General features: G+C 37.1%; 1 protein-coding gene and 1 pseudogene across 5 annotated transcripts in view; both read left to right on the forward strand.

The window, feature by feature from the left end:
- The window catches only part of BABAM2 (BRISC and BRCA1 A complex member 2), a 626,549-nt gene that overhangs the window by 78,042 nt on the left and 525,207 nt on the right, over positions 1 to 23,300 (forward strand). For all 4 annotated transcript variants that reach the window (XM_077152478.1, XM_077152476.1, XM_077152480.1 and 1 more), the window contains one exon: positions 9,293 to 9,369. In XM_077152478.1, the coding sequence (XP_077008593.1) occupies positions 9,293 to 9,369 (77 nt within the window). The remainder of the gene's footprint in view (positions 1 to 9,292; positions 9,370 to 23,300) is intronic.
- Positions 9,293 to 20,467, forward strand: LOC143677023 (protein POLR1D-like; annotated as a pseudogene). Its single transcript, XR_013172344.1, has 3 exons — positions 9,293 to 9,369; positions 10,030 to 10,253; positions 12,278 to 20,467. The product of XR_013172344.1 is annotated as a protein POLR1D-like (transcript).

Consider the following 23,300-nt stretch of genomic DNA (forward strand, 5'->3'; position numbering starts at 1 on the left):
GATTGTTCTTCAGTGAATCACCCCGCATTCTTTCCATAGGAAAAATTATGGAGCACTTTGAAAAAAAAAATAAATCAAGACATCATAGCCAAGTTCCGTTAGTAAATATCAAAAGGATTTATTTAGCCTTAAATATTTTTTTCTCCAATCTACAAGCTCTATTCAGGTTTTGCCTACTACATGTCCTTTATAGAAAAAGAAAACCCTAGATCATGTATTTCTTTGTGCTTTATGACGCTGGCATTTTTGAAGACTACAGGCATATTATTTTTTTAAGCATGTCCCCCAATTTGTCTATGCTTCCACATGATTAGAACCAGGTTCTGCATTTTTGGCAGGAGCAGCACAGAAATGATCTTGTATCCTTCTGAGTGCATCCTGTCAGGAACATCATGATGTTGACATGTCCTATCACTGGTGACATTAACTTTGAGCACTTGAAAAGTGGTGCCTTCTTCACTGTGAAGTTACGTTTTTTTCTTTTTGTAATTAATTTATCTTGTGGGGAGATACTTTGAGGTTATTATCCTCAAAGTTACATCTACTAATTTTGTCATCTATTGATGATTTTTGTGAATCAATTATTATGATGGTTAGTTACCAAAGATTCTTTTTTTTTCATAAACTATATTTTTAGAGCAGTTTTAAGTTTACAGAAAAATTATTCAGAAAGTACAAGGTTTCCATATTATGTCCACTACATACACACACAGTTTCCCCTATTATTAGCATCTTGTGTTAGTATGGTTATATTTGTTGCCATTGATGAACCAATATTGATGCATTATTAGTAACTTGAGCTATTAAGATTTTTTTTGTAATTGTAAAATAGTTCAAGTTTGTGATAAAAATAAAAACAAAATTGTAAAAAATCACCCCAAATCCTACCAACTTTTGTGGCACTCCTTTTAAAATCTGTTTACATACATAGATATACATTCACATAGATCTGTCTTTTCCGTAAGTGAGATCATATTATGCCTATATGTTTTTCAATCTTTTTAAAACCCATGCCCTTTTTGGATTAACTGAAAAACAAATGCCCTATTTGAGTACTATTTGAAATTCCACAGTAGATTAAATAACATGATTAAAACCAACTTTAGACAGAGGTAATTTGATGGGAAACATCTTAGTTTACTCTTTTTTAGTGCAATTTTATTGAGATGTATTCATACATCATATAATCCATCCAAAGTATACAACCAGTGGCTCACAGTATCATCATATAGTTTGCATTCATTACCACAATCAATTTTAGAACATTTTTATACTCCAAAAAATAAAATAAAATAAAAATTAAAAAGAGCATCCAAAATACTTCATACTCCTTACTCCCCCATTATTTATTTATTTTTGTCTTTATTTTATTATTCATCTGCCCATACACTGGATAAAGGGAGTGTCAGTCACAAGGTTTTCACAAACACGTGGTCACATGATAAAAGCTGTATAGTTTATACAATCATCATCAAGAAGTAAGTCTACTGGATTATAGTTCAACAGTTTCAGGTATTTCCTTCTAGCTACCCTACACTAGAAACTAAAAAGGAATATCTATATAATGTATAAGAATAATCTCCAGAATGACCTCTTGACTCTATTTGAAATCTCTTAGCAGTTGACTCTTTTTTTTTTTTGCATGGGCAGGCACTGGGAATCAAACCCAGTTCTCTGGCATGGCAGATGAGAAAGCTGCCTGCTGAGCGCTGCCTGCTGAGCCACCGTGGCCCACCTACACTTGACTCTTAAAAGAACTTCAGGTCCATGACATTGGCTTGCTTCCCAGAAACCTGTTTATCCTAGGTATTTTGGAAGATAAAGCATAATAGGTATTTTAAATAATTTGCTAAACATTTCATTGAAGAAGAAGCTGAGTGCTGCTTAAGGAGAAAGAGACCTGCTGCTGGCAGCTTAGTCTATCCTCTATAGATTTGAACAGTTCTGCTCTTGGCCTCAAATTTGTATATTCCCCTCAGCAAAACAGAAGCCCTGCAGTTAACCTGAGATTGTCCATTTTAACGTGTATGTTCTTTTGGGAGCATGCTTCCCATCCCTACTCCAAGTAAGTTATCTTTCCAACAACATATAGTGCTTTCTGTAAGGGGAGTTTTGGTAAATATGCTGTTCTTTCATCTTTTTGGTTAACTTTTTTTTTTTTACTCTTAGGCCTAAATTTTAAGTAGACTTGACCTATCCTTTGTGGGGTTAAGTTTCATATGAACAAACCCCAAGACTGGGGGCTTAGCCTATAGCTTTGGTTGTCCACACTGCTTGTGAGAATATCAAGAATTCAACTTGGGGAAGTTGAATTTCTCCCTGCTCTCACCATTCCCCGAAGGGTATTTAGTTAACTTTTAATGACCCACATAGATTGGCTTGCCTACCTGTTAATCTGGTTGTTTCCATATAAATTCAGCTATAATTTCATGCTTCACACACTTATTTTCCCTTTTCTCTAAACTTGATCCTCTACTAGTCTTGCCTATTTAGACAATCTGTCTCCCTTCCCACTGCTGCTACCCTATCCAAATGTCCATCATCTTTTTTTTTTTTGCCTAAAATGGCCTTCTGTCTGGTTCTCTGTTTACATTTTAACTCTTCACAGGCTCTTTTTTTTCGATATAGTACATAAAGTAATCCTTTCAGAACAAAGAATCAGAGAGTATTACTCTTCTGCTTAAAACCCTCCTTTGTGCTTGGAATAAAAGTGGAATTAACTGCCACTGCCTGTTGAAACCCTGTCTGATCTGTCTCTTGCTTACACCTTTGTCCAAATCTTTTGCTGTTCTCCCCTTCTTTTCACTCTGCTCCAGATGCATTGATCTCCTTTTTCTTCCCCAGATATGTCAAGCTTGTTCCTGCTTTTGTGCCTTTGCACCAGCTGTTTCCTCTGTTGGAGCACTCTTCCCTAGAATTTTGCCTGGCTCGCTCCTTTGTATTATTAAGATTTTATCTTCTCCAGAGATCATCTCTGATATTCTAATGTAAAGTAGCTTCTATTTTATTACAGTACTCTGTTTATAGCATTTAGCAATCTGAAACCATTTTTATTTGTTTCTGTTTATTGTTTCTCCTTTCCTTGCTAGAATTTAAATTCATGGGACTGTAGATTTGTCTATCTTGTCCATCCTGTATCCATGACATATAGAAAAATGTTCAATAAATATTATCTGAATAAAAAGTCAGTGAATGAATCACTTAGATGGAGAAATGTACTTTTTAGCACCCCGAGGGCACTGGAACTTCCTGGTAAGGAAGGGAGGTGAAATGGCAGAAGCACAAAAACACTTTCCTAGGCCTGAAAGAATATAAAATAAATAATATGTAAAGCAAATAATATAAAATGTGGCCCAGAAGTGAGTATAACAATTCAGAAACAAAATAATTTCGTGTTAAAGAAAGAGTGAGTTATTTAAACAAACTAAAATCAGATTAAGACTGTGGATCGATAATTTGATATCCACACCCAAAAAAGACACTTGATTATGAATGGTGTTTTTTTATCATGTAAACCATTGCAGCTTGTATATAGAGTAACAGAAAAATTTTTCTCGTTCTTTTACTTTTAGGATTATTATTGCATTAACTTATATGTCATATAGATAATACATATATAATCTAATAATGTGGTTTTCTGTAAATATTTTCAAATAACTACTAGGCTGTGAACTAGAAAAGATTACACTATAAGGGAAATATTTTAGTGCTTTTTATATTCTTTAAGTCCCAAAGAATTTTTTATTTTGAAAGGAAAAGGAAACCGTGTTCTTAAAACCTGTGAAAAATTAAAATAGGTTTTACTATTCAGTTGCTAGTGCTACTATGTTGTTTAGTTTATAAACTGGTGTTTTTACTGGTCCCTGGAGATAAGGAGGGATAATCAACCAGAGATTAACGTAGTCTCTAAGAATAGAGGAGAATTTACTGCTGTTATTTCAGAGCTAGTGATTTATGTTAAATACATTTAGAATTTGAGTTAAAAGTTTCTGTCTGGTTATTTTCTTTTTCACATACAAATAGTTTTTGGAAAAAGTAGTAGTAAGTCTAATGTGAGATCTGAGTTAGTCCTTTTAAAACCAACATTTCTTGAATTTATTTTCAAATGATGGTTGCCCTTCAAAACAGTCACATAGGATAGTTGTGCGTTTATTCCAACAGTGCTTCTATTCATTAAGTCACTGTTGTAGGTTCTTTTACAGAATTGCTTCAGAGCCAGTTTTGTAATTATGAAGGCAAATTAGCCTCCTGGCTTTGCTTTATAAATTAAAAACTCACTTTTTTAACTGAATGAACACCTGTAACATCCCCTGTTGACATCACATCAATATTTTATTAACTTATGAAGCCAATGCTGCAATTTAGTTAGTTGTAGGTGTGATTTGTAAGATTACCAAAGATATCTCATAAAGTAAACCTGGGTAAAGAACAGAACATGGAGCTGTGAACAACAAACTGTTTAGACAGTTTAGGTAACTAACTCACCCCCTTTGAAATTTGCATTTTATCTGAATACATTGTAGTGCATTGTGTTCTCCTGCAGATGAAAGTTGTGGTGCACCAAATCTAGAGGAAGCATGTACATTTATGGAAAGAAAGAAAACCCTCTGGTACCAAGAAAAGGCCAATAGTGGGCTTTTTGGGGTACAAACTGAGTAAGCACTAAGATTCTATTTTTAAAACATGACCATAAAACTACTGTTCTTTTACAATTCTTGGCATCAAAGAATACAGACCTGTCTTAAAAGTTGAGCTGCATGTCTTTGAGAGAAGTAGCTGAAGCAGTGATGATATCTGTTAGAAGACATATACATTTTATCATGTGATTATATGTCATAGGGCAAGACTTGATTGTCATGGCCTACATGACAACTAAGGGCTTTTATTTCGTATAGGCAAGTCCTTTTATCACTATACATCAATTTTTTTTTTTAACTAGCATAGAAGCAGTAATTAATTTTACATTTCAATTTTGGGAAATGCATGTTATGAAACTACAGTACTGTCATGGTCAGGTTCATGTGTCAACTTGGCCAAGTGGTGGTACCTGTTTGTCTGGTTGGGCAAGTGCTGGCCTGTCTGTTGCAATGAAGACATTTCATAGAATTAAATCGTGATCATGTCAGCTGCATCCACAGCTGATTCCATTTGTAATCAGCCAAGGGGAGTGTCTTCTGCAATGAGTGATGCTTAATCTAATCACTGGAAGCCTTTTAAGGAGGATTCAGAAGAGACAGACTCTTCCTGCTTTGGCCGATGAGCCTCTTCTATGGAGTTCGTCCTGACCCTCCATCAGAATCATCAGCTTCACAGTCTGCCCTGCGGATTTTGGACTCTGTGTTCTCATGGTTATGTAAGACACTGTTATAAATTTTATATTTGCGAGTATTTCCTGTTGATTCTGTTTCTCTAGAAAACCCTAACTAATACAATGATTGATCACTGGAGGCCATGATTTGAGAAACATGGTCTAATTATATTCACACCAAGCAATCAGTCCTGAAGATTGTATGCTGTGAATAAGAGCCATAACTGTTCTTTTCATTGGAGAAATAGGTCTTAGTGTAAATTAATATTAATAATCATTTATTGAGTGCTTTTTGTATGTCAAGTGGTACACAATGTGCTTTGAAATGTTATTTTATTTAATCCTTATACTAACTCTGCAAGATGGATCTGACTAGACTTATTTATAAACTAGGAAATTGAAGCTCTAAGAGGTTAAGTAACTTATCCAAAGTCATACACAACAAAACACACAGGTGAAACTATTTTATCAAAAGGGTTGCTTAGTGTTTCAATAACACTGAGAATTCTACAAAAGTTTCATGCACTAAGGTTACTTTCCAGAAACCTACAATCTCCAGATGATTCTTAGGTCAGGTAAAGTCCTGAAACCCAGAGGAGCCAGCCTTTCCAAAAGCATCAACCAGTTCCATCCACCTATCCCATACTGTTGACATCCTTTTCCAACATGAAAAAGTTAGAATGAGCATAGCTCAAATATCTGTAAAGATTGAGAGGAACAAAGGAGAAGGAGGAGTTATAACAGAGAAAATAGGCTATAACAAATGAGTATGACTGCTGAATCATGCTATTGGTATTTGTTTTAGTCTCCATGACTTGGAGCAGTTAGAAGGAAAAACCTGAAAATGTGGAACTGTTATCCATACCATATGAAACTTTAAATCTGTTATATGGCTACTTATTGGAATGCACTTTGACATTAAAAACAAAAAACAAAAACACCAACATTTCACAAACACTGTTACATCCAGATTTTAACATGTTCCAAATATATTTTGGGAAATGCTACATGCCATTCCCTTCTTAAGCAAATATCCATTATTGTCTTAAAGTTTTCTCATAGGACATACAGTAAATTGGATGCTTTACATTTAAAGTCTATTTTGTTCAATATTAGTATAACTACTTCTACTTTCTTTTGGCTACAATTTACATGGACAATCTCTTTCCGTCTGTTCACTTTCAATCCATTTGTATCCTTGTGTCTAAGATGAGTCTTTTGTAAGCAGCATATAACTGGATTATATTTCTGAGTCCATTCTGTAAATCTGTATCTTTTAATTGGTAAATTTAGTCCTTTAACATTCAAAGTTATTACTGAAAAGGCATTTCTTGATTCCACCATCTTATCTTTTTTGTTTTATTTGTCAGATCTACATATTCTTTTCCCTTTTTCTTTGTATTCTTTAAATTACCCTTAGTGGTAGTCTTCAATTCTGTGCCCTCCTCCAGACCTCCCTCTCCTGTCTTTTTTTTTCAGCCAGCAGAACTCCTTTTAGTATTTCTTGTAGGGCTGGTCTCTTGTTGACAAATTCTTTTAGGACTTCTTTGTCTGTGAAAACTTTAATCTCTCCTTCAGTTTTGAAGGACAATATGGCTGGGTACAGAATTCTTGGCTGGAAGTCTTTCTCTTTCAGGATCTTGACTATATTATACCACTGCCTTCTCACCTCCAGGGTGCTAGTTGAATAGACTGAACTCAGTCTTATCTGGCTTCCCTTGTATGTAGTAGATTGTCTTTTGCTGCTTTCAAGATTTTCTGCTTCTCATCAACAATTGAGAGACTGATTAGTATGTGCCTTGGGGAAGGCTTATTTGGAGTTCATTGGGCTTCTTTGACTTGTATATTTATGTCCTTTATGAAGGTTGGGAAGTTTTTCCCCATTATATCCTCAACTACACTTCCTAGCCCTTTACTCCTCTCTTCTCCTTCTGGGACACCAGTGATTCTTATATTTGTGCACTTTGTTTTATCTATCATTTGAGTTCCCATTCAATTTTTTCCATATTTTTTGCCATTTCCTGTTTTGAGTCTTTGAAGTCAATTATCCTGTCCACCATATCACTTATTCTTTCTTCTGTCTCTTCAAATCTGGTGTTGTGTGCCTCTAGTATGTTTTTGATTTGATCAACAGAGTCTTTAATCTCTGTGATTTCCATTGTTTTTCTATTTATTCTTTCAAATTCCTCTTTATGCCCTTCTGCTATCTTCTTGATCTCCTTTATGTCATTTGCTTTCCCACTTATTTTATTAAGTAGAGTTGTATGAACATCTTTGATTAGTTGTTCCAATGTCTTTGTCTCCTCTGGTATTTTAATTTGGTTGTTAGGCAGGGTTATATCTGTCTGCATTGTGATATGCTTAGTGATCTGCTGTCTTTGTTGCATGTAAATATCTTGATTATTTTACTTTGGGAGTTGATTTCTTTCAGTAGTCTAAGGCCTGTGTTTGCGGGATAGTTGTACAGCAGGGAGCAGAGCATGGGGTGGGCACTCAGTGTGGTGATTTGTTTCAGGGCAGGTATAGGTGCAGGTTGGGGATGTTACACTGAAGCTTGTGAATGTGGGTGCCCAGTGGCCAGGGAGGATATAGCTGTGTGGGTGCACCAGTCTGGTGTGCTCTGGTCTAAGGCATGGGGCCCTTTGTGCACATGCATAGAGCTGTGGCAGCAGGTCAGTGTTACACCTTCATGGATTGGGGGCAGATGTGACTTGCTGTGCAGATCAGTACTTTCTCAGAGTGTGGCTGAGGGCTGTGCTCATGTGCGGTTCTAGGACTGTTTTTGAAAAGTGCAGTTCCCAGTGCTGTGCTAAATGACGTGATTGGGGGCCTTTGTGCATGCATGGGCCTGGGAGTGTCGTAAACCAATGCGCAGAGCTCAGGCGAGGCAGAGTGAGGCTGTGCGACATTATGGGCTGGGGGATGGGAGGCAGGGGTAGGCAAGGTATAGAGGTTGGTGCCTGCAGTCTTTGTGCCTGGGGAACAGCCTGCAGGGAACAGGGAGGGGGAGGTAGTGCTCAGGAGGGGTGCAGGAGAGGTAGGTTGGGCTTTACTTGGGGTTGGGGTGGGGGGTAGGTATGTGCACTGGGGGCTGGTGGGGTGGGGGCACCTGGAGTGTGGGGAATGGGAAAGGGTTATAAGGTTTGACTGCGTGGGGTGTGGGGTGAGTCGCTGGTCACTGGGCAGCTCTGGTGAGGGTAGTGCACCCAAGGAACACAGCCTGGCTTACTTCCTAGTCCTGGGCTCCCATCTGTGCACTCCCTTGGGCTCTGTGGCTCCGTGCCTCCACAGCTCCGCACCAAGTTTAAGCTTTCTACCTCTCAGTTCCTTGACCTCTGCAACCAGGGCTGCTGCGTGTGGTGCAGAAGACTTTCCCAGGTCAGCTGTACCCCCGAATCACCACCTCAGTCACCCTCCTGTGCCTTCTCTAACTTTTCCATGGAACAGGGCTAAGCTCAAGCTAGTCCATTCAGCCATCTTCCTGGAAGTCTAATGTTGTCTTTTAAGACTCAAAGCTAAGAATGTTTTTCTTTTGCAGATGTGTTTGTGTGTGTGTGGGGTTCTAGTTTGCTAGCTGCTGGAATGTGATATACCAGAAACAGAACAACTTTGAGAAGGGGGAATTAAGTTGTAAGTTTAACATTTTCAGAGGATGTGAAAATGTCCAAATTAAAGCAAGCCTATAGAAATGTCCAAGCTAAAGCATCCAACGAAAGATACCTTGGTTCAAGAAGGCCAGTGATATTTAGGATTTTTCTCTCAGCTGCAAAAGTACATGGCGAACATGGCAGTGTCTGCTAGCTTTCTCTCCCAGCTTGTTTCATGAAGCTCCACCCCCCCGGCCCCGGGGCGGTTTCCTTCTTTATCTCCACAGGTCTCTGGCTTTGTGGGCTCTCTATATATCACTTTTAATTTACTTTATTAAATATCATAATTAGGTGGGGACCTTTGTTTTTGAAAATCTTTTCTTCTTTCTTTTTTAAGTTGCACATCATTGACTCCTGGACCTAACTGTGACCGATTTAAACTGCATATACCATATGCTGGAGAGACATTAAAATGTAAGTAAATGATGGCTATTTTACCTATAATGTAGCTTACAGTGTGAGCTATCAGACTTTGTGCTTTACTTTTTATTTCTAGCTGTTTGTATTATCTCCTGAAATACTGAGCACTAGAATTTACCACTTTTCTTATCTGTCATATAATCCTAGTTTATTCAAAGTAAAGCAGTTGATGGGGAATAAGTTGCAATTGTAAGTATGTACAGAAATTATAAGTATGTACAGAAACTAAAACCGTTGGTATCAGTGATTTCACCAGGAATTTTCTCTCTTGAACCTATACTTGAGTTGGACAGGGTAGTAAAGTCTCTCTAATCTCAAAAAGAGAAATAAGGAACCTAGTATTAAAAAGGGGATAGATGGGTAAACAATGTCTTTAAGTCCATGGACTGGGTGTTTTACCATTACAGGCCAGGAGGAAGCCAGATTTTATTGTTTTGTAGAAACATTAAGTAAGAAATGCCTGACATGCTGATTGGGTAACCTGGCATTATTAGACTAATCTTTGGAAACCATTAAAACACAAAAGATTTCACCTGAGATAGTAGGACAGATTAGTTGACTACGTTGCTTAAAAAAAATTGACTAAATAAAAAAAAATGATCAAAGTAAATCATTCTTGCCTTCCTTCCTGCTTGGCCTGCACAATTTGCACAGTGGGTCAGGGCTTCCGGTCTGAGAGCACCACCTGAGGAGTCAGAAAGCCACCCCTGCTATGGAAGAGGACCAGGAGCTGGAGAGGAATGCAATAGAAGAACTGCTTAAGGAGGCAAAACATGGAAAAACCAGAGTGGAAACAATAGGACCTATGGGGTGGATGAAGTGTCCTCTTGCTGGTATAAAAAAAAGATTTTTAATGAATACAATTAAGAACACTTATAGTTTGCTAGCTGCCAGAATGCAAAATACCAGAAACAAAATGGCATTTAAAAAAGGAAATTTAATAAGTTTCTAGTTTACAGTTTTAAGGCCGAGAAAATGTCCCAATTAAAACAAATCTATAGAAATGTCCAATCAAAGGCATCCAGGGAAAGATACCTTGGTTCAAGAAGGCTGATGAAGTTCATGGTTTCTCTCTCAAGTGGAAGGGCATATGATAAACACAGTCAGAGTTTCTCTCTCATCTGGAAGGGCACATGGCGAACACAGTGTCATCTGTTAGCTTCTTCTTTTGGCTTCCTGTTTCATGAAGCTCCCTGGGAGGCATTTTCCTTCCTCATCTCCAAAGGTGCTGGCTGGTGGACAAATGGGATTTTGATTAAAACATGGCTTTTCTAGGGGGCATACTTTCTTTCAAACCAGCACATTCCACCCTCTGGCCCCTAAAAAAGACATGTTTTTCCCATATACAAAATACATTAATTTCATATCAATATCAGAAATCCTTAAACCATTTCAGTAACAATACAAATGAAATACAAAGTTAGAAACAGTACAAACTCCTATCAAATTTAGTTATAGGCATGGTGTGTTCTAAGGCAAAGTTCTCTGGCTCTGGACTTTTGAAAACTTATAACAAATTATTTGCTGCCAACATACAAATGAGGACCAGTCATGGGATACATATGTGCATTTCCATAGGGAGGAAAGACCACAGGGGTCACTGGACCCATACAGTTTCGAAAACCTGCAGAGCAAAGTCCATTAGATTTCAAAGTCTGAGAATCATTTATCCTTGGGGCTTCTGAAAGTGGCAGTCCCACCCTTTCCAAGGGCTTAAGCAGAGGCCTGCCTCTCTTTGAATGCAACCTTGGGGAACATTGGGGAGACCACCTTTTTCTAGGCTCTACCCTCTCCAAGCATCGGGGCTGCACCCGGGTTCTCTTCCATCTCTGGGGCACATGCTCAACCCCTCCTGTGGTGGCAGCCAGGCTCTCCCCAAACCCCAGGGAATGTGCTTCATCCTCTCCAAGGCCTGAGGCGGCATGACTCTTCCACTGCAACCAGGTGGAAGGTCCATTCTCTGCCTTTGGGGCAAATTCGCCCTCTCCATGGGCTTCGGTGGGTCTGCTCTCCTGGCCTGAGGCTTCTTGATTTCAGACCTCAGTCTCCATGATTTTGCCTCTGAAGTTATTTTTCCTCCAATGTGTCCCTTCTCTGAACCCCCCAGTCCAGACAGGCAGCGGCTGTGTTTATATACGTCCCACAGCATTCTCACTGGCTTTCTATGCAGTAGCCTCGGATCATGCCCATCAGACATAAGGAGTTTCCACAAATCCTTCCTGGAAAACTCCATGTCCAATCCTGGCTTTCTCTGAGATGGTTGACTGCTTCCACATATGGTCATATCCTCACATGGTACACTATTCTCTGGGGTCTCCATTTCTGGAGGCCCAGAATTTTCCAGGACATCAATTTCTGGTTTCTTTGTACTCAAGAGTTCAGTTTTCAGCTTATCTCTCTCCTGTTGCATTTCACTATAAGCTGTGAGGAGAAACCAGGCTGCACTTTCGACATTTAATTTGGAGATCTCTTCTGCTAAATATCCAAGTTCATGGCTTTTAAAATCTGCCTTCCAGCCAAAACCACTAGTCAATTTTGCTAGATTATCTGCAATTTTAAAACAAGGCTCATCTTCCTTCCAGTCTGAAATAATACATGACTCGTTTGTCTAGAGCTTCATCACAGGTAGCTTTAGAGTCCACATTTCTACTTACAGTCTCTTCAAGGCATTTTATGCCTTGTCTATCAAAGCTCCTCACAACTCCTCCAAAATCTTCCCCTTATCCATTTAAAAAGCCGTTCCAACATGTTTGGTATTTGCAAACTGCAACAGCAGCACCTCACTCCTGGTACCAAAATCTGTTCTAGTTTGCTAGCTGCTGGAATGCAAAATACCAGAAACAGAACGGCATTTAAAAAGGGGGAATTTAATAAGTTGCTAGTTTACAGTTTTAAGGCCAAGAAAATGTCAGCCCCTCATAAATGTTGCCCCCTCATAAAGAACAAGACCATGAACAAAAAGAGAGCAATAAGGAACCAGCAAAGGACCAGAACCAGAAAGACGAACATCCAGATAAGCACCAAACCCACCCGTACAAGCCCAGTTCCAAGTGTGAAGCAGAGTCAGTTATTCTCCCCAGTGGAAGCAGAACATCAAGGAGAAGCATAAAAAGCATTCAAACAAACAATGAGATGCAATGAAGAAGAAGCAGGACCATGACAAGCAATGAATGCTGTTAAACTTGGGACTAGGGGCCATTTAGCATTCTTTAAGCAAAGAGGTTATTGAGTACAGGTTTTTAGCTGGTAGAGGAATACCCAAAAATATTTTTCCAGTAGGTCCTTTGTTGTTAATTTTAAGAGGCTGTTGTTTACCAGCAAAATGACCTGGTGATTCTTCAAAGAAATTAGTACTAAGGGACTGGTTTGAAGATGTCTGGGCAATTTTGAATTCCTTCAGCAGTATAAAATACAGATGTATTGTTTTTATTCTATCTTGTTTGGAAACTTATTTCTAAGTAACAAAGCTAGAATTTAGACTGAAAGTTTTCAGAGATTGAAAAAAATAAGTAAATCATTCGCATAGTTAAAAATGTAAAAATAGCAAAGGGTGAGCACTGGTGGCTTAGTGGCAGAATTTTCGCCTGCCATGCCATAGACCCGGGTTTGGTTCCTGGTGCCTGCCCATGTTAAAAAAAAAATGTGAATAGCACAGAACATTTCATATTTGAAAGTAGTCTGTCCCATTTTTCCCCAATCATAGTTCTATTTCCTGAGAGAACCATTTTTAAATCTTTTTACTGTTCCAGTGTGTTCTAGTTTGCTAGCTTGCTGGAATGCAATATACCAGAAACAGAATGGCTTTTAAAAGAGGGAATTTAATGAGATGATAGTGTACAGTTCTAAGGCTGAGAAAATGTCCCAATCAAAACAAGTCTATAGAAATGTTCAATTTAAGGCATCCAGGGAAAGATACCTTGGTTCAGGAAGGCCGATGACGTTCAACATTTCTCTCTCAGCTGAAAGGGCACATGGTGAACATGGCGGTATCCGCTGGCTTTCACGTGGCTCTACCAAAAGGGCCTCTCTCCAAAATGTTTCCTCTTTTAAAGGATTCCAGCAAGCAACTCCATCTTCAGTGGGTGGAGACACACCTCCACGGAAATCATCTAATCAAAAGTTACCAAACACACTGGAGGGAACTGCCTGAAAATGTAGAGCTGTGTTCCAGTAGTCATGTTTCTTGAAGATGATTGTATAATGATATAGCTTTCACAATGTAACTGTGTGACTGTGAAAACCTTGTGTCTGATGCTTCTTTTATCTACCTTATATCAACAGATGAGTAAAAGTTACCAACCACAATTGGATGGGTTACATCTTTATGGAAACAATCAAAATGTTCCCACCCAGCAATATTGAATGAGGATCAAAGGGCATGGCTTTTCTGGGGTCCACCACAGATTCAGACCAGCACACAGTCTTTAGTTCTTCTGGGGCTGATCTCCACCTCTTAAATAATAATGAATAATGCCTCTGTTGATTTATCAATTTTAAGCATAATTACTTTTTGACTTCCTGCTCTGATTCATGAGGCATCAGCCTAATTTCATTGTACCCCTTATCTCTTTCTTCTCTCTAAAGTATTTATATCACTATTATTGGTTCATGTTTTGGTTTTAGAAATATATTTATTTAATCTTTAAGGATTGCTTTAAGCATTGCATTATACAGTTAAATGAACAACCCCTAAAAACACCATATGCCTGGCAGGTAGCACTGTCATTACTTAAGCACAACCTCTGTGCAATAATGATGAACACCTCACATACCTGTTTTCTCATCAATCATAGTGGCTCTTGGCTCCCCACTTTCTAAGTTATTAGCGTTGTTCCTTCTTCAACTCTTCCTACTTTACTTCTCAACTTTTATCTTCTGCTCTTTTCCTTTTGCATTGTCAAGGTTGATAACTTATTGGCTGTTCTAAATCTATAATTATCTTCTGTGTTTTATCTATAAATTCCTTATTTTGATTCACTCTTAAATGATTGCTTTGTAGGCCTGCTTGTCACAGTGGACTTTGTCCTTATTATTCTCTTGGATATGTCCTTGTTTTTTAGAATGTAGGTTGTCTTGTCTCTTAGTAAATAGGTCATACTCTTTTCTTACAGGAAAACAGTCTCTAATAAATGTTTAAGTTTTATTCTTCCCATCCTCACCCCCTTCTTTCCTATGGCACTTCTGATAATTTTTTATTACTTTGGTCACAATCAGATGTCTTAATTTCTGAGATTGGGACTTCTCAATAGATGAGCAGGTTTATCAAGTGTGTGGGTGAAGGGTGGGTCAGCTGTTAGTATGAGGGACACATTTTAGAATTCAACTGTTCTTGTTCTTCCCTGGTGGTTGGTTCTATTTCTTTAGAGAATCCCCTTTATTTTTCCTGGGAATATTGACCTGGGCACCATGCCATTTTGTGGCTTCAGTATAGAGCTTATTTTAGCCCCATGTTTCACTCTTACACTGAATGACTACAAGTTGCTAAGGGTTCACCAGGGAAGATGACTTCTTCTTTGTCAGTAGCCTTTCCCTCACCTGTATTGCAGGTTGAAATTTTTTCTTCCTTGTATTATCCCATTTTACTCTTTCACTTGAATTTTGCCATCTAGAAATTTGATGAAATTTCTCCCCTACCGATTGCTTCTCTCTTCTCCTCATGCTCATGTTGTTTGGGATTTTTATTCTATTTCTTCACTATTTTATGTTGGGGGTTTCTCTCAGAGGGAGAAGAAATAAATGTGCATATTCAGGTGCAGTTTTTTTTTTTACCCTATATATATATATATTTTAATTTTAACATTTTCCCCCCTACTATTTATTGATTTTTAATCCATATGTTTTACTCATTGGTCCATACCATAGATAAGAGGAGCATCAGACACAAGGTTTTCATAATCACATAGTCACATTATGAAAGATATATCATTATATGATCATCTTCAAGAGACATGGCAACTGGAACAGCTTTACAGTATCAGGCACTTCCCTCTGGTCTAATACACCTTAAACTAAAAAGGGGATATCTATATAATACGTAAAAATAACCTGTTGACTCTGTTTGAAATCTCTCAGCCACTGACACTTATTTTGTCTCATTTCTCTCTTCCCCCTTTCAGTCGAGAACGTTTTCCCAATCCCTTGATGCTTAGTCCCAGCTCATTCTAGGATTTCTGTCCCACATTGCCAGGGAAGCTTACACCCCTGGAAGGCTTGTCCCACATAGAGAGGAGGAGGGTGGTGAGATTGCTTGCCGTGTTGGATGAGAGAGAGGCCACTTCTGAGCAACAAAAGAGGGTCTCTAGGGGTGACTCTATTTTTTTGTTTTTCCCCTATTATTTATTTATTTATAATCCATATGTTTTCCTTGTCTGTTGATAAGGCAGATAAAAGAAGCATCAGACATAAGGTTTTCACAATCACAGTCACATTGCAAAAGCTATATCATTATGCTATCATCTTCAAGAAACATGGCTACTGGAACACAGCTGTACATTTTCAGGCAATTCCCTCCATCCTCTCCATTAGATCTTAGCTAAAAAGGTGATATCTATATAATGCATAAGAATAGCCTCCAGGTTAACCTCTTGACTCTGTTTGGAATCTCTCAGCCATTGACACTTTATTTTGTCTCACTTCGCTCTTTCCCCTTTTGTTTGAGAAAGTTTTCTCAATGCCTTGATGCTGAGTCCCAGCTCATTCTAGGGTTTCTGTTCCACGTTGCCAGGAAGGTCCACACCCCTGGGAGTCATGTCCCATGTAGAGAGGGAGAGGGCAGTGAGCTTACTTGTCGTGTTGGCTGAGAGAGAGAGAAGCCACATCCGAGCAACAAAAGAGGTTCTCTTGGAGGTGACTCTTAGGACTAATTTTAAGTAGGCTTAGTCTGTCCTTTGCAGGGTGTTTCATATGAACAAACCCCAAGATTGAGGGCTTGGCCTATTGACTTGGTTGTCCCCACTGCTTGCAAGAATATCAGGAATTCTCCAAATGGGGACGTTGAATTTTCCCCCTTTCTTGCCATTCCCCCAAGGGGACTTTGGAAATACATTTTTATTCACTGTTCAAATCACTCTGGCATTTATCAGGGCATCTCTCTGGATGAAGCTACAGAATCTCATGCCCTGTTCAAGGTTCCATGTACTTGAGGTGTTCATTTAAACTGTCCATGTAAGTTATATTATAAAATGCACTTGTCAAAATATAAATTTTGTACCAATTAAACATTTTTTTCTTTAGTCTCACACATAAGTTAAAATCGTAAACTATGAATTACCATCTATTTTCAACACCCTGCAGTAATGACATTCCTTTGTTCTTCCTCATACTAAAATATTTTTTAATTTGTACATTTAGAAACTATCATTGTACACTCTAGTCATTCCTAGATTATACCATCTCAGTCCTTATCATGTATCTTTCCTTCTGCTTTCATTTGTGCCCCTAGCCCGCTTCCTGCTATCATTGTCACATTCAGCTTCATTCAGTGAACTAACATTATTGTATTACTTAGGTAGTATTATGTTATCCATTTCTGAATTTTTACAATCAGTCCTGTTGCACAATCTGTATCCCTTCAGCTCCAATTACCTTATTTCTATCTCCTGATAGTCTCTATTCTTAGCTGAAATTCTCCAAGTTCATTCACTAATGTCAGTTCATATCAGTGAGACCATACAGTATTTGTCCTTTTGTTTCTGTCTAATCTCATTCAGCATAATGTCCTCAAGGTCCATCCATTTGTTTCATGCTTTATGACTTTATTCTATCTTATAGCTGCGTAATATTCCATCGTATGTATATACCACAGCTTGTTTAGCCACTTGTCTGTTGATGGACATTGGGCTGTTTCCATCTTTTGGCAAATGTAAATAATGCTTCTATAAACATTGGTGTGCAAATGTCTGTTTGTGTCCTTGCCCTCATGTCCTCGGAGTAGATACTTAGCAATGGTATTGCCGGATCATATGGCAATTCTGTGCTCAGCTTTTGAGGAACTGCCAAACTGCCTTCCACAGCGGTTGTACCATTTGACATTCCCACCAACAGTGGATAAGTGTGCCTCTTTTTCCACATCCTCTCCAGCACTTGTTGTTTTCTTTTCTATTGCTAATGGCCATTCTGGTGGATGTGAGATGATATCTCATTGTGGTTTTGATTTGCATTTCCCTAATAGCCAGGGAAGTTGAGCATCTTTTCATGTACCTTTTGGCCATTTGTATTACCTCTTCTGAGAAGTGTCAGTTCATGTCTTTGGCTCATTTTGTAATGGGGTTGTCTGTCTTTTTGTTGTTGAGTTGAACCATCTCTTTATATATTCTGGATACTAGACCTTTATCTGATATATCGTTTCCAAATATTGATTCCTATTGTGTAAGCTGTCTTTTTACTTTCTTGGAAAAGTTCTTTGAGCACCAAAGTGCTTAATTTTGAGGAATTCCCATTTATCTGTTTCTTTCTTCAGTGTTCATGCTTTGGGTGTAAGCTCTAGAGAAAATGCCTCCTATGATAAGATTTATAAAATATTTCCCTACATTTATTTCTAAAATTTTTATGGCCTTAGAGCTAATGTTTAGGACTTTGATCCATTTTGGATTAATTTTTGTATATGGTGTGAGATATGGATCCTCTTTCATTCTTTTGCATGTGGATATCCAGTTCTCCAAGCACTATTTATTGAAGACTATTCTGTCCCAGGTGAGTTTTCTTGACTGCCTTATCAAAGATCATTTAGCCATAGATGAGAGAGTGTATATCTGAACACTGCATTCAATTGCATTGGTTGGTATATCTATATTTATGCCAGTATCATTCTGTTTTGACCACCATAGCTTTGTAATATGCCTTAAAGTCAGGTAGCATGCGACCTCCTACTTCATTTTTCTTTCTCAGAATATTTTTAGCTATTCGGGGCACCCTGCCCTCCAGATAAATTTGGTTATTGATTTTTCTACTTCTGAAAAGTAAGTTTTGGGGATTTTAATTGGTTCTGCATTGAATCTATAAATCAATTTGGGTAGAATTGACATCTTAACTATATTTAGCCTTCCAATCCCTGAACATAGTATGCCCTTCCATTTATTTATGTCTTCTGTGATTTCTTTTAGCATTTTCTCGTGGTTTTCTTTGTATAGGTCTTTTGTATCCTTAGTTAAATGTATTTCTAAATATTTTATTCTTTTGGTTGCAGTTGTAAATGGAATTTTTTTCTTGATTTCCCCTTCAGAGTGCTCATTACTAGTGTAATGAAACACTACAGGTTTTGAGTGTTGATCTTGTAACCTGCCACTTTGCTGTACTCATTTATTTATTAGCTCTAGTAGTTTTGCTGTGGATTTTTCAGGGTTTTCCACATGTAGTATCATATCATCTGCAAACAGTGAGAGTTTTACTTCTTCCTTTCCAATTTTGATGCCTGACATTTCTTTTTCCTGTCTAATTGCTCTGGCTAGAGCTTCCAATGCAATGTTGAATAACAGTGGTGATAGTGGACATCCTTGTCTTGTTCCTGATCTTAGAGGGAAAGTTTTCAGTTTTTCCCCATTGAGGATGATGTTAGCTGTGGGTTTTTCATGTATTCCCTTTATCATGCTGAGAAAGTTCCCTTCTATTCCAAGCCTTTGAAGTGTTTGCAACAAGAAAAGATGTTGAATTTTGTCAAATGCCTTTTCTGCATCAATTGAGATAATCATGGTTTTTCTGTTTTGATTTATTGATATGGTGTATTACATTAATTGATTTTCTTATGGTGAACCATCTTTGCATGCTTGGGATAAATCCTACTTGGTAATGGTGTATAATTCTTTTAATGTGTCATTGGATTTGATTTGCTGGCATTTGTTGAGGATTTTTGCATCTATATTCATTAGAGTGATTGGTCTTTAATTTTCTTTTCTTGTAGTATCTTTGTCTGACTTTGGTGTGAGGGTGATATTGGCTTCATAGAATGAGTTAGGTAGCCTTCCCTCCTCTTCAGTTTTTTTGAGGAGTTTGAGCAGGATTGGTACTAATTCTTTCTTGAATGCTAGAATTCTCATCTGAAACCATCTGTTCCTGGACTTTTCTTTTTTGGGAGCTTTTTAATGACTAATTCAATCTCTGTACTTGTGATTGGTTTGTTGAGGTTGTCTATCTCTTCTTGAATCAATGTTGTTTGTTCATGCCTCTGTAGGAAGTTGTCCATTTCATCTAGTTTATCAGCATAAAGTTGTTCATAGTATTTTACTTCCTTTATTTCACCTCTCATTACCTCCTTTATTTCTCTGGGTCAGTGTTTATGTCTCTCCTCTTCCATTTCTGATATTATTTATTTGTGTCCTCTCTCTTCCTTTTGTCAACCTTTCTAAAGGTCCATAAATCTTCTTGATTTAGTCATAGACCCAACTTCTGGTTTTGTTGATTTTCTCGATTGTTTTCATGTTTCCAATTCCATTTATTTCTCCTCTCATCTTCGTGGTTTCTTTTCTTTTGCTTGCTTTGGGATTAGCCTCCATATACTTGTGAATTTTTGAGCCCTCTGCCTATTACTTTTTTTTAGTTTTATTTTTTCATTTATTTAAAAAAAAATTTAATATACTTTCTTTTTTTATAGTAGTTGTAGCTTTACAGAAAAATTGCACAGAAAATACAAAGTTCCCATGTACCCTATCTCACTCTTAGTTTCCTCTGTTGTTAACATCCTGTATTAGTAGGATACTTTTTTTACAATTGATAAATGATATTGACAAATTATCATTTACTACAGTGCATATTTACTTTAAGATTCACTCTTTGTGTTGCACAGTTTTATGGATTTTGACAAATATATAATTGTGTGCACCATTACAGTATCATATAGAATAGTTTCACTGCCCTAAAAATGCCCTGTGCTCCACTTATTCATCTGCCACCCTTTCCCCAAATCCCTATAGCCTCTGATCTTTTTAATTCTCTCAATAGTTTTATCCTTTCTAGAATGCCATATAGTTAAAATCATACTGACTGTAGCCTTTTCAGATTGGCTTCTTTCTCTAGCAATATGCACTTAAGGTCCCCCCAAGTCTTTTCATGGCTGGATAGCTCTTTTTTTTACTATTTTCAGAGTTTTATTTGTGTCTATTTTTTTAAAACTTTTTGTTTTATTATATTGTATAACATATATATAAAGCAAAGAAATAACAAAGCAATAGTTTTCAAAGCACTCTTCAAAAAGTGGTTTCAGGATAGATCCCAGGGTTTGTTATGGGCTACCATGCAGTCCTCTCAAATTTTTCCTTCTAGCTCCTCCAGAATATAGGAGGCTAGAGGACTTAAATATTTTCTTACCATTATAATAGAGTTTTTTTTTCCTTCTTTTTTTGTGAACAATTACATATATACAAAAAAGCTATAAATTTCAAAGCACAGCACCGCTATTAGTTGTAGAATGTATTTCAGACTTTTACTTGGGTTACAATTTTAGGCTTTTATTTCTAGCTACTCTAAAATACTGGAGACTAAAAGAGATATTAATTTAATGATTCAGCATTCATATTCATTTGTTAAGTCCTATCTTCTATGTATAATTCCACCATCAACTTTGATTTTCCATACCTCTCTCTGGGGTTGTTTGGGCTATGGCAATTCTAAATTTTTGATATTGGAAGGATGTGTCACTAATATGGGGTAGGGAGATGGTACTATCTGCAGTTCTGGAAAGGCTGGGCTAGGTTTCAGGGCTTATCTGAACCAGGGACCCATCTGGAGGCTGTAGGTTTCTGGAAAGTTACTCTAGACCATGGAACCCTTGTGGAATCTTTTATATTTCCCTAGGTGTTCTTTAGGATTGGCTGGAATGGTCCTGGTTGTGGGTTGGCAGGTTATGACAGATGGTAAGTTCTACCTGAAGCTTGTATAAGAGCAACCTTCAGAGTAGCCTCTCAACTCTATTTAAACTGTCTCTGCCAGTGATACTTTATTAATTACACTTCTTTTCCCTCTTTTGGTCAGAATGTAATTGTTGATCCCATGGTTCCAGGTCTGGATTCATCCCTGGGAGTCCTTGCTCATGTTGTCTGGGAGACTTTCACCCCTGGATGTCATGTCCCACATATGGGGGTGGCCTCTGCCTATTATCGATTTCCAACTTCATTCCTTTATGATCCAAGAAAGTATTTTGTGTGATTTCAATCTTCTTAAATTTATTGAGAGTTGCTTTGTGACCCAGCATATGGTCTATCCTTGAAAATGATCCATGAGCACTTGAGAAAAAGGTGTATCCTACTATTATGGGGTATAATGTATAAATATCTATTAAGTCTAGTTCCTTTATTGTATTATTCAAATTCTCTGTTTCTTTATTGAGTCCCCTGTCTAGATGTTCTGTCCATTGATGAGAGTAGGGAATTGAAGTCTTCAACTATTATGGTAGATGTGTCTATTTCTCTTTTCAGTGTTTGCCTCATGTATTTGGAGCACGCTAGTTTGGTGCATAGCTATATATGATTGTAATGTCTTCTTGTTAAATTGTTCCTTTTATTAATACATAGTGTCCTTCCTTGTCTCTTAATTGTTTTAAATTTGAAGTCTAATTTGCTGACTATTAATATAGCTATTCCTGCTCATTTCTAATTGTTGTTTGCAGGAAATTGCTTTTCCCAACCTATCACTTTCAACCTATGTTCATCCTTTTGTCTAAAATGCGTCTCATGTAGACAGCATATAGATGGGTCCTGCTTTTTTAATACATTCTGCCAGTCTATGCCTTTTGATTGGGGGAGTTTAATCCATTAACATCAATAATTAGTGTAAGGTCAGTACTTTTTTCTACCATTTTGCCTTTTGGATTTTATATGTCGATTCTAATTTTTCTTCTTTTTACCTTTACTGATAGTCTTCATTTCTACACTCTTTTTTACACCTCTCTCTGTTGTCTTTTTCTATCTGTCTCTAGTGCTACCTTTAGTATTTCTTGCAGATCCTGTCTCTTGGTTACAAATTCTCTTGGCAATTTATTTTTCCTGAAAATGTTTTAATCCACCCCTATTTTTGAAGGACAATTTTGCTGGATATTGAATTCTTGGTTGGCGGTTTCTCTCTTTTAGTATCTTAAGTGTATTATACCACTGTCTTCTTGCTTCCATGATTTCTGCTGAGAAATCTATGCATAGTCTTATTGGCCTTTGCTTGTATGTGATGGATTCCTTATTTCTTGTTGCTTTCAAAATTCTATCTTTCTGTTTGATATCTGACATTATGATTAGTAAGTGTCTTGGAGTATGTCTGTTTGGATCTATTCTGTTTGGGATACTTCTTGGATCTGTAATTTTAAGTCTTTCATAAGGGTTGAAAAATTTTCAGTGATAATTTCATTTATTAGTTTTTTTAAAATTTTTTATTAATTAAAAAAATTAACAGACAAAACATTAAGATATCATTCCTTTCTACATATACAATCAGTAGTTCTTAATATCATCACATAGTTGCATATTCATCATTTCTAGAACATTTGCATCGATTTAGAAAAAATAAAAAAGACAATAGAAAAAGAAATAAAACGATAACAGAAAAAAAAGATTATACATGCCATACCCCTTACCCCTCGCTTTCATTTACCACTATCACTTTAAACTAATTTATTTTTAACATTTGTTCCCCCTATTATTTATTTATTTATTTATTTTTAATTAATTAAAAAAAATTAACACAACATTTAGAAATCATTCCATTCTACATATGCAATCAGTAAACTTAATATCATCACATAGATGTATGATCATCATTTCTTAGTACATTTGCATCGATTTAGGAAAAGAACTAGCAAAACAACAGAAAAAGATATAGAATGATAATATAGAGAAAAACATAAAAATAATAATAAATATATATATTAAAAAAACACACAAACAAACAAACAAAACTATAGCTCAGATGCAGCTTCATTCAGTGTTTTAACAAAATTACATTACAATTAG

This window comes from Tamandua tetradactyla, chromosome 3, assembly GCF_023851605.1.
Source record: "Tamandua tetradactyla isolate mTamTet1 chromosome 3, mTamTet1.pri, whole genome shotgun sequence".
Lineage (NCBI taxonomy): Eukaryota > Metazoa > Chordata > Mammalia > Pilosa > Myrmecophagidae > Tamandua > Tamandua tetradactyla.